Source organism: Gymnogyps californianus, unplaced genomic scaffold (genome assembly GCF_018139145.2).
Source record: "Gymnogyps californianus isolate 813 unplaced genomic scaffold, ASM1813914v2 HiC_scaffold_89, whole genome shotgun sequence".
Taxonomy (NCBI): Eukaryota; Metazoa; Chordata; class Aves; order Accipitriformes; family Cathartidae; genus Gymnogyps; species Gymnogyps californianus.
Window position 1 is genome coordinate 66,190 of NW_026114482.1, and position 12,279 is coordinate 78,468.

Below are 12,279 nucleotides of genomic sequence, written 5' to 3' on the forward strand. Positions count from 1 at the left end.
CCGGAGAACAACTGGTCTTGCTATTAAAGACTGAGGCAAAGAATGCATTAAGTACCTCAGCCTTTTCCTCATCCTTTGTCACTCTGTTTCCCCCCACATCCAATAAAGGATGGAGATTCTCCTTAGCCCTCCTTTTGTTGTTAATGTATTTATAGAAACATTTTTTATTGTCTTTTACGGCAGTAGCCAGATTAAGTTCTAGTTGGGCTTTGGCCCTTCTAATTTTCTCCCTGCATGACCTCACAACATCCTTGTAGTCCTCCTGAGTGGCCTGCCCCTTCTTCCAAAGGTCATAAACTCTCTTTTTTTTTCTCCCTGAGTTCCAGCCAAAGCTCTCTGTTCAGCCAGGCCAGTCTCCTTCCCCACCGGCTCGTCTTTCAGCACATGGGGATGGCCTGCTCCTGCGCCTTTAAGATTTCCTTCTGGAAGAATGTCCAGCCTTCCTGGACTCCTTTGCCCTAAATACTCACCAGAGGAATGCCAGGAAACTGTGAAAATATTCAAAATGTTTGCAGATTTGGGGCCTTATCCAACAGCTAAGCACCACACAGCTGCTCACTCAATCCTCCCCCCACCCAAGCAGGACAGGTAAGAGAATAGGAAGAGCAAAAGCAAGAAAACCCTGGGTCAAGATAAAGATAGTTTAATAAGTAAAGAAGAAAATGAAAGAAAACAAAAACACAAAACAAGTGATGCAAAGACAATCACTCACCATCTCCCACAAATAGATTGATACCCAGCCAGTCTCTGAGCAATGGCTACTTCCCCCCAAATCCCCTCCTCTCAGTTTTTATTGCTGAGCATGACATCGTATGGCATGGAATATTCCTTTGGCCAATTCAGGTCAGCTGTCCAGGTTGTGTCCCCTCCCAGCCTTCATGCCCACCCCCAGCCTGCTTGCTGCAGGGGCAGAGTGGGAAAAAGAGAAAGCCTTGATGCTGTGCAAGCATTATTCAGCAATATCCAAAATACTGGTGTGTTATCAGCACTGTTTTAGCCACAAATCCAAAACACAGTGCCACGCGGGCTGCTACAAAGAAAATTAACTCCATCCCAGCCATACCCAGTACACCTTGGTAATGTGTTTCAGTGTTAATTACCATAATTTAAATTAAAATTTTCAATTTTGATTTAATTTAAAGCAGTTATTTTTATTCTGACATTCTTGAGTTTAAAGTCCATTGATCTTGTGGCATCTTTGTCTATCACAATGAAGTATTCTCCCTTAGGCTGACTTAGGCAAACTTAAGTGCTTCAGGAAGGAACATAGTCTAATACAGCTCTTTTCTAGGCTTTGAAGCTGTTTTCTCATCTGAACACCTTCTTATGCATTTTTTTTTAATTCTAAGGGGGAAAAAAAACATTTATTCTCTCTGTCTTTAACTCCTGAGATTTTGAGGTATTTTCCTATGGTGCTTGAGAGATGGACTAGTGGAAGTGCCTCACCTAGCCTCTGCCGCTTCAGTCTGGTTCCAAAATGGAGATGGAGTTGCTGTGTGTAACAGCTGATCGCAACACTTGGTGGGCTGAAGGAGCAGCCGCAGGCAACCCCTGCAGCCCTGCTGAGGGGGTGGCAGGTGCCTTGGCTGCCCAGCTTTGCTCACCCTGGAGGGGGCAGCCATGAGATAAACCCTAGGCCAACATCTCTAGTTGACTGACTGTGGCTCAGATGCTGGCTCCTGGCCAACACAACTCTTCAAGTATGAACTGATTTGACAGCTACTGTAGCCACCTTGCTCTGGTATACCCATGCAATGACTCTCTTCTTTCAAGCCTTTCCTTCTTTCATGAGCAAACTGTGTTTTCATGTTAATCTCTTTTACTCTTGCAGGGTGCTGAAGAAAATTCCAAGTCTGGTACCACATCCTGGTCAGTAATGACCCCACAATCCTCCCTAGCATGATGGAGTGTAATTGCATATGCAGGAATCTAAAGAGGAGAAAGCAGGTTGTCCTGGTTTCGGCTGGGATAGAGTTAATTTTCTTCCTAGTAGCTGGTACAGTGCTGTGTTTTGGATTTAGTGTGAGAATGATGTTGATAACACTCTGAGGTTTTAGTTGTTGCTAAGTAGCGCTTATCTTAAGCCAAGGACTTTTCAGTTTCCCATGCTCTGCCAGCAAGCAGGTGTGCAAGAAGCTGGGAGGGAGCATAGCTGGGGCAGCTGACCCAAACTAGCCAAGGGGGTATTCCATACCATGGAACATCATGCCCAGTATATAAACAGGGGGGAGTTGGCTGGGAGGGGTGGATCGTGGCTCTGGCATCGGTCAGCGGGTGGTGAGCAATTGCATTGTGCATCACTTGTCTTTTCTTGGGTGTTATTTCTTTTTTTGTTATATTCCTTTTCATTACAATTATTATTATATTATTATTATTAGTTAGTAGTGTATTTTATGTTACTTTAGTTATTAAACTGTTCTTATCTCAACCCACGAGTTTTACTTGTTTTTCCTGATCCTCCTCCCCACCCCACTGGGAGGGGGAAGCGGCTGCGTGGTGCTTAGTTGCTGGCTGGGGTTAAACCGCGACACAGGTAAATCACTTCCTCTTTCCAACACATTTGGCTGTGTAATTGTGTTGCTCAGAGCGCAGTCTTTCACTCAGCAGGCACTACTTTCTTTTGCCACTCTGGGAACATGTAGACTCCAGCAGTAGGATGATTTACATGATTATTTTTTTTCTGAACATGAGCCACCTTAACCAAACAGCTTTCTCATTAATCACTTTGAAACAACTCAAGTTAGATATCAAGAGGAAGAAAGGAGTGCTCTGCCTCCAGCTGGGGGATGCCTTCCTCATAGAGGCAAGTGTCCTCTGTGCAGCTGCATGCCAAGCCTTCCTAAATATGCCCTAAAGCCACTTGTAACTGCATAGGAAGATTAAGAAATGCATATGTGTTTGTTAGGGGGCTCTGATTTTAGACAGGAAAAACCTGAAACAGAAAAACCCCACACCATGCTAAACAGTAACGTGTGGCCTAGGCCAGGTTCCCTGCCACGCTGCGCGGGTCATGGGTGCCCCTCAGGCCGGGCCGCACCCTGCCCCCTCACACAGGAGCTGCAGCAGGCACCAGGAACGGCACCGGCCCTAGCGCCCGTTCGCTGCTGCGGCGGGTGGGCGGGCGCCTGCTGCCCCCAGCCCCGGCAGTATCCGGCGCGGCAAGGAGGCCGCTTTGGCTCCGCCACCCCCTCCAAGCGGCCCTTCCTGCCGCCATGGCCCAGCGGCGCTGTCCCCTCCCGGTTGTTGCTCCTCCTCCTCCCCGCTCTGTCCCAGGGCGCAGGACTGACATCACGCCCAGGGTTTCCATCCGACTAAGGGAGGAGGAGGAGGTTGAGCGGAGTGGCAGCGTGATGGCGGTGGTCGGGAGGACTTAAGAAACGGCGGCGGAGCAACACAGCACCTACTCCCCAGGCTTCTCCCTGCCCGGTTTGGGGCCCTATTGTTCAAGCCGGTGGGGGCTGCGGGCAAGCTCCGCCGCGTGGGGCTGTAAGGAGCCGGCGGCCCAGGCCCTGTGGCGGCCGCAGGAGCAGCCTCCGACCCTAGGTTGCAGCACAGATCTCTTCGTGGGGTGTAGCGCCGTCTCGGACCAGGGCAGCCCTAGGGAGGCCGGGCCGGGCGCACACACGCAGGTAGGCAGAGGCCCGCCATGGCTCCTTTCCCTTTCCCTTTCCCTGGTCCGAAGTTGTGCAGTGGCTGTCGCTTTCGAAGATGGATGGGGAGGCGACTGGCGTTGAGAAGAAGGGGTTGGATGCCCAGCGTGGGGCTGGGCTCCTGGGCCCGCTCGCTGTTTTCCGAAGAGGGAGGGAGGGAGCTGTGAGAGCTGAGGCGGGCAGCCGGGGTTGAGCCTCTTTCGCTCGCTCCTGCGGGGGGAGCCCGTGACGAACCGGCTGGGAGGCAGGAGTGCGGCCTTCGCTCTTCTCTGGCCATGGGGGGGTGCTGGGAGAAGCGAGCACGGAGGACAGCGGCCGCCTTGGCAATACTGCCAGGGAGCCTTGGCCAGGAGCGGCGCCTGTGCGGGTCGCGCCACCAGCAGAGGGTCGTCTCCGGGGGCGGGAGGTGAACCCGCGGGAGGTAGGGAGGCAGCCCTGGCCTGGGCTCTCCCTGGGAGCGCCTTGGGAGCGGTCGGTCACGGGAGGCCGCGAGAGCGCGGTGCGGGTGGTCGAGGAGGATCGTCGCGGAGCAGGGAGTGGGCGACAAGAAGAGAGTTTCGTAGCCACTAAAGATGTTTCCTGGGGCCCAGGGAGTGCCGGTCCCGGAGGCGGCAGGGTGTTCGCACACTGGGCGCGGGAGGGCAGACAGCGTGGAGCTTGGCCTCGTTGGGCAGCAGCGGCCGATCCGCGAGGAATCACCAAGCTGCCCGGCTCGCCACCGCGGGGGCCCCAGCCTCGCTTCGCGGTCTCTCTGGGGTTACAGGGCTCTTTCCTATCACTCTTCTTTCGTCATCGCCTTTGTTTGCTGGCTGGAGTAGCCCTGGTGTCTGAGATGGTGCCTGAGCGCAGGGCTTTTTCCATCCCGGAACGAGGCGGCCCCCGCCTCCATCATGAGCTGTAGGTCGGGCTGTATTAGAGGAGAGCACCTCGAGACAGGCAACCTGCAGGCGAGCCCCTAATCGCTTTCACACCACTAAATCTGTGAGAGGCGCTGCTCTTTAGCTGATTATCAGTGAGTTCATACTTAAACTCCATTTAAAGTGAGCCTAAAGTTTTTCTAGGTGCATCTGACACGGTAGAGATCTGATTGAAGATGTTCATGTATATGAAATAATGATCACTCCATCTGTGGGATCTTGTTAGCTTGATGTAGTTGAGCCAATTTTTTAAAATGGGACAGTCTTTATTTTCCTGCCTCTACCCCCAACTGGATGTAAACATTATTTCTGTGTCTGGAAATGCTTCTGATATGTTTGTTTTGTTCATGAAATAATTTTGCTAATCAGATCTTAGAGCATTAATATCCATAATTTATATTTATGTGTTTGGGGAGGCTGTTTTCCTTTAAAAGTTAGATCTGGTTGTTCTTAAGACAGTACTATGGCATACCAAAACCTTTTTTTCAGTTAAAAAGAAGATGCCAAATGTGATAGATACTCCCTTTCAGTGTTGTGACAGGACAGGTTATTTTCAGTATCTTTCAGTTGCAACCATCAAATATTTCAAATTAAGTCAACATTTTCCTTTACTACTTTAGGTAATTTGGGAAAAATCTTCAATACCTGCAGAGAACAGTTGAGTAAACAAGTTACCTGGAAAACAGAGTACCAAGAAGTAGATTCTTGACAACTGCCTTCTAACCTGATTGGACTTCTATTTATCTTTTAAACTTCTTAATATTTACAATGAATGGGCACAGTGATGAAGACATTGTAAGAAACAGTAGTGGAGAGTCAAGGTAAGCACTTTCAGTCTTTGGCTACATATTCTCCTGTATTTTGTTTATTAGAACTGGTTTACGTTTTAACTTTGTGCCAAAGCTTCCTGGTGAGCAAGTAGACCATTATTTAGGAGGACTGGCCATGCTTTTTTACAGATGCTTAATCTGCTTGTTAGAATCAGTTAGCTTCATTTAATAACTGTAACAATCGTGTATATACCTTACATAATACAGTTTTAATACTATTTAAGCTCTATCAGCATCCATTACTCTTTTTCCTCAAAAGTTGTCAAAAGCTGAAACAGATTAGATTGAAATGTTAAAGTAAAACTTGTGTCTATGAAGCGCAGGACATGCGTACATAATATGTGCTGTATAATCCCTGAACTAGGCTATCTCTAAAGTTGGAACAGTGGACTTTTAATTCTAGTGAGGCTTCCTTTTTTTGTTGAGTTCTCAAAGCAGTATAATGGAAAGCGTTCACTTTGGAAAACAAACATGAAGTTAAAGTACAGTTTTTCCAGCTGTTTTCTTAATTAAAAAAAAAAAATCCACCCCTCTAATGTCGATTGCTGGTGATCTAGGATGTGTAGAGGGTTCACTTGGTTGGAAAAGCCTGGTTAGAACTTCCCTGCTGCAAGATGAGGATAACAGTGAACTTGTAGGGGTGGAATTAAATTCTTATTCTAGAACACTGCCAAGTTCAACAAGTATCTACTGCACTAAGAAGTTAATATTTCTAAAACTGGGAATATGATGAATGCTGCAGATTTAAGAAGGCAAGGCAAACTTACAAATAGAAGTAGTTGTGATCATACTGTCAGTCTACCCATTTGTCTGTCTGTCTCCTCTTTCTGATCACAGCCTGTTGAACCTGTTAGTTGATTCCATCAGTCAGAGATCATAAAGAAAACTGAGTTCTGTGGGCTTTATGAAAACAGCCAGTTGGGTAGAGGGGATAGATCTAAATTATTGCCTCAAGTGAAGAAATCCAAGAACAACATAATGGCCAGCTGATCATTCAGCACATGCTGGCCATTAAGCTTGCATGTAGCATAGTGAGTAATGGGGTGGGAAGAGAGAAGTGTTTAGGTGATATTAGGTGCAAATCTCTAGGAAACCTATGAGCAGTAAAACTAAAGAAACTTTAACAACTTTTGTGTATTTTTTTTTTTATGTCAAGCTTCCATGTTATACCTAGAAATATTCTAGAAAGTCAGTAAACTTTGAATCTTGTGAATAATCTGTAAGCTTTTTTGTTGTTGTTGTTAGATTTCTGCTTCCAGTAAAGATGGTACTTGTCTAGTTAGCAAACAAATTTTGTGTTTCTTCTAGTAAGTGGCAAAATATTCCTGATTATTTATATTAAAAAAAATAAAAACCAAACAAAAAAACCAACTAAACCCAAAACAAGCCTTGTCAGTTGAGTAGAGGAACATGAACAAAATAAAACAGTGTGAACAAAGCTAGTCTTCTGAACTTTTAGAGAGTTATAAATAAGACCTCCAATAAACATTAACTTATCGGGGACAACTCTGATGACTTTGTATTTATGAAGTTTTTTACTGCTTGAAATGAGCCACCTAGCTAAAGATATGTAGGAATAATACTGCATATCAAACTATGACCACTTGTAAATACCAGTATATCAAAGTTATTCAAAAGCTGCAGCAATTCTCATAAGACTAAACCAACTAAATATCAAAAAAGCATCCAGACAACTTTATTATAAGTAAATATCAGGAAGATGCAAATTACTTAAAACATGATAGTTGCCTGTGAAGTGAGACTTTGTTCTGCATCTTAAATGTGCTGCTGAGCACATTTTAAAGCTTTAAAAAAGTTTTAAAATGTTAAACTTTTTTTCCCCAGGCTCGTATCAGTCATTAACCCTGTAGCCTAATTCACAGACAGATCTTGGAAAACCTATTTGTATGCTTGCTATTTGCTATCAGGAAACTCTGTTTTTGTAAATGAAGGGTGAAGGCTTCCAATATTAAAGAATTGAGCCCTTTTTCTGTCCAGCCTATTTTCATTATTAAAATAATTATTGTGAAAGGTGTTTGATGCTTATGGGGTACCTTAGTATGACTTGCCCCTGTTGTTGTTGTGGTTTGTTTTTGTTTGTTGGTGTTGTGTCATTGTCTTCCCCCTCCCCCCCCCCCCCCTTCAAGTTTTCCAGAACTCTAAATTGTTTTCACTAGGAGGAAAATTCCTTAAGCTAGCTATGACTGCAGACAGATACCTAACTGTAACCAGGGAAGTGAAGCTGCATTTAGTCTTCAAATGGTCTGGAAATATGAATTCTACAGAATGGAAATAAAATCAGTAACAAAATAGCTACTATTGATGGCAAATTATCATTACTAGGCTTTTAGTGATGCTGTTCCATTTCAGAATGCTAGGAAGAGAAGCAAAACAAGTTGAGAAAGTAATTGAGAATTGCTGCTGGGAAGAAACTGCAGAGAAAGTCAGACTTTCAAAAGTAGGTAGAAAAGGAGAGATGAAGACAGATACAGTGACAAATCTAGGCAGCAGCATTGGTGATACAGTTGGTAATAATGACAATGAATCTTTGAAAAGTATGTCACTTTAAAAATATGACACTTTACAAATGTAGCAAGGCCGTTTTTCCCTCTGATGTCTGTGTAAGCTTCCATGGTTGTTGCTCTGGGGTGACAGTCCTGATCACAATTAAATATAGCCAGATCTAGGGGAGCCACCATCACTACTTTGGAAAGTAAAGAGAAGCAGTGGATCAGGGCTGGCTTTACAGAAATACACAGCCTCATGGATACTGCTTTGTATTGTTTTAAAGAAACTCTTACCGTGAATTGCAGAAGTTGTGGAAAGCCTGTAGTATTCTCAGCAATAGGAGGGCTGGAGAAGGGACTAACTGGAAACCTTAGAGTGTATACACTGGCTAGCACTGTGGTAAGGAATTGTAGCTGTCTTCTGTTCCCTGTGACTGGCTGTGAAGAAGCATTTCTGAAGCATGTGGGAAAGAAATGGCCAATTTGCCATGCTCCTGTGTTCCTTTCCACTGTTGAGTCTCTTCATCTGGCTGGTAGATGACTAGAAATCTTTCCATTGCTGCAGGTGCTGAGCCTGAAGTTCTGTTTGGCCACAAGTAGAAGCGAATCTCTTGTATTTTCACAGTTTAATAACTTGTTGCACTGTTTGGACTTTCCTTGGCCATGTTAGTAACCTCTGAAGCTATAAATCTGTGCTAGTGCCAAGCATGGTGAAGGTTGTAGACTGACATAAACACTATAATCTTGCTGCTTGATGTTAGAATTTCTGTGTAATAATTACAGTGGAGTCTACTCTCCAGTTTTTTATTTACTTGAAATCACTGCTCTGGAATGTTTTCAGTAGTTCTAGGTGAAATATCACAGATAAACATTATCTGGATAGCAAGTAAGTATAAGCACAAAAAATTTATAGCAATGCTCTGAGAAACTGACTCTTAAATTTAAGAAAAGCATTTTTGTGTAATGTTCTTGAAAGCATTCTGTTGCAAACTTGAATAGGAGTAAATACATATTAGTTAGCTAGCATTAAGAAAGCTTAATGAGCAAGGAAGGGCAGTTATAGCTGAACTGCAACACAAGCTCCAGGTAGAACAGGGAATGCAGAAGTGAAACATTGGTGCCAATTGAATAGCAATCTGGTTTCCCATCTCTTTGCTCTTCCTATGTTTCCTGTAGAACAAGACATGGAGCACTTGAGCAGACCTTACTTCTCTGTAGGTAAAAAAGGGTGTGCTCAGTAAAGCTTATCTGGAAAGTAGCTGGCTGGGGTGCATTGTACTTCCTTTTTCCAGTAAGCAGAAAGTGGCTTCTTGCACCAAGGTCCCTTACCATTGTTTATGTTCTTGAAAGCTGATGTTAATACAAGACTGTCATTTCTGTGGATTTAATTTGCTTTGTTGATTTAATAGTCTGTGGACCACAAAAGATAGTTAAGCAAAGCCAGCTCTTTGTCAGCAGGCTTGAATTTGCTGTATAAACTCATACCTTCCACAGAAGATTAAAAAGATAAATTGAAAGCTGCTATTCTAAGTTCCTGCTTTCAAGAAACCTAAGTGGGAATTAAAACAAAGATTCCCCAAACATAATTACAGAAGTATTCTCATCTATTGGTTTCTTTTTGGTAGAAGTAGGTAATACAAATTAGGGGAAGAAAAAAAAAGGAAAAAGTGTGTATGTATAGAGAGAGTTGTATTGGGTTTATGTGGCAAGGTTTTGGTAGTGAGGAGACCACAGGGGCGGCCTCCGTCAGAAGAGAGCAGGGGCTGCCCCTGTGCTGGACAAAGCCAGTTCCAGCTGGCTCCAAAATGGACCTGCCACTGGCCAAACACGAGCCAATCAGTGAAGCTGGTGGTGCTTCTGTGATAACATTTAAGAAAGGGTAAAATGCTGTGCAGCAGAGTGTATGTGAGAGAGAGGGAGGAGTGAGGGGGAAAAATGCAAGAGAAACAGCTTTGCAGACACCAAGGTCAGTGAAGGAGGGGGAGGAGGTGCTCCAGGTGTCGGAGCAGAGATTCCCCTACAGTCTGTGGAGAAGACCACTCCAGAGCAGATATCCACCCTGCAGCCCATGGAGGGCCCCACGCCAGAGCAGGTGGATGTGCCCTGAAGGAAGCTGCAGCCTGTAGAGAGCGCACGCTGGAGCAGGCTCCTGGCAGGAACTGCGGCCTTTGGAGAGGAGCCCACGCAGGAGTAGGTTTTCTGTCGGGAACTGCAGCTCCTGGGGGACCCACGCTGGAGCAGTCCATTCCTGAAGGACTGTACCCCATGGAGAGGACCCATGCTGGAGCAGTTCTTGAAGGACTGTCCTGTGGGAGGGACCCCACGTTGGAGCAGGGGAAAAGTGTGAGGAGGAAGGAGCAGCAGATGAGCTGTTATGAACTGAATGCAACCCCCATTCCACATTTCCCCCCCCCAGGGGTGGGGGGAAGAGGTAGAAAGTTGGGAATGAAGGAGTGAAAGTGAGCCTGGGAAGAAGGGGGTTGGGGGGAAGAAGGTGTTTTAGTTTTGTCTTTGTGTCTCGCCGTCCTATTTTATTTTTAATTGGCAAGAAATGAATTTGAGTTGTCAGCCTAAGTCAGGAAAAGGGAATCGAGTTTGTGCTTCAGAATAGATGAGGATGGGAAATAACACTTTTTGGTAGCCTGAACTTAATACTCTTTGTTCCCTTTGCTTTATATTAGTGGTGATGAATAAGATGAATCTCTTTTATAAATCTAAATCAGATTGAGTAGTTCAGTTTTTCTTTTTTTTTTTTTTATTAAAGAAAAAGCCCACTTGCATTGTATTTGCCTAAATAAACTTACCTATGAACTTTCAGTTTTAAGTTTGGCATTTAGTATCTGTTACTTCTATTCATTCTGGAAGGGGCTCTTCATATTCAAATGCATGACCTTCCTTGGACTTCTGGTTTATTAAAATAATGGTGAATTGTCATCTCAGATGCTTTTCAAAGACCTTGCAGAAATTAATCTTTTCTGTTTTTAATGGGTTAAACTTTTATTTTGCTCAAATTGATATTCTGTTTCCTGTTGTTTTTAAATTGGAGGATTGTTAAGGCAGTTTAATGTAATGAACGCCCTCTAAATCAGCAGTGATAAATTGTCCTCTCTTGGGTCCTTTATCAACCTAGACCTTATACAGGAGTCTAAATGCTCTAACAGTGCTTTTGCAGCATGGCTTGTGTAGCTTTCTGTCTTGAAGTTTCTCTTCCTAGTCCCTTGTATAAATTAGCTGACTGTTCCTAGTTGTGTGTTCTGATCAGGGGGACCTTGTTTTAAGAGGTAAGCTAGTGAAACTAAACCTAAGACTACTGAAAAGAACTAGTGACTCTGTGACAGAACACTTGCTTTTAATGTTTGTCAGTGAAGTTTTTCAAGTCTGTCTTCTCCTGTCATCTCCCCAAAGCATACTCTGATTTTATTCCATAGATATTTATTGGGGTTTGAAAAATTAACAGGTGCAAACATGCAACAATTATCTCTTGGTACTCTCAGTAAGCTATCTTGCTTTTCCTGCAAAATAGTTTGAAAATAAATATTGCTTTTGTGAATCTCTCTTAAATTGCTCTTGAATATATTGAGAATATCCAGAGACAGCATCTATAAAATGTAATACAGACTAACTTCTTAGTTGTGTCAAACTTTCATACCAAATCAGATTTGACATATGCTGCTGTACAAATGCAACTATTTGACTCAAGGGCTAGGGGTGTGAGAAGCTTCTTTACTACATATCCTGAAAGATGCTCTCTGTAGACTTTACATTGGTTTGCCAACATACATGAAACTATACTTTTTCATGTAGAAATCCTATCCTGAGAGCATGCTATTCATTCTTAGTATATATTCCTGCATGCCTACTACTGCAGGTTAGCATTGTCAGTTAACTTTGTCATCGTTGCAGTGATTTGTTTGCATGGTAGAGAAGTAGTCTCACTTCAACAGGACTGAAGAGGTCATCATTATTGCTTTATCCATAACTTTCGCTTCTTTTTTTCCCATGGTCCTGTGATGCTCCTATAACTTTTGTGCAGTCTCATGCATTCCTGTCTGTGTTTATTGTTTTTGGTTTTGGGTTTGGTTGTTGTTTTGTTTGGGTTTTTTTTCCAATTGAACAAAGTACGGTGTATGTAATGTATGGTTTCTTATTCAAGAATACCTTTTATCAAATAATGCTGTTTTAATTTTACTGGGTTTTATATATATAATATATAAACAATAGAAAAAATTGCTTGAAGCAGGGGGAGGAGGGCTTATATGACACATTTTCAAAAGAGGGACTTACAAAAGCAGGAATTCTGTTTTGAGTAACAGAATTAAGTATCTAAAAGAGCACAAATGCTCTTCAACAGCAAATACTGAATATTCCCTTTCTA

At 43.7% G+C, this 12,279-nt stretch overlaps 1 protein-coding gene across 1 annotated transcript in view; it reads left to right on the forward strand.

The window, feature by feature from the left end:
• The first annotated feature begins 3,386 nt into the window (after nucleotides 1–3,386).
• Nucleotides 3,387–12,279, forward strand: part of LOC127029272 (chromodomain-helicase-DNA-binding protein 1-like) — a 69,454-nt gene continuing 60,561 nt past the window's right edge. Inside the window, exons 1-2 of the mRNA XM_050914839.1 lie at nucleotides 3,387–3,629; nucleotides 5,188–5,388. Of these exons, the coding sequence (XP_050770796.1) occupies nucleotides 5,336–5,388 (53 nt within the window). The 5' untranslated portion in view covers nucleotides 3,387–3,629; nucleotides 5,188–5,335. The remainder of the gene's footprint in view (nucleotides 3,630–5,187; nucleotides 5,389–12,279) is intronic.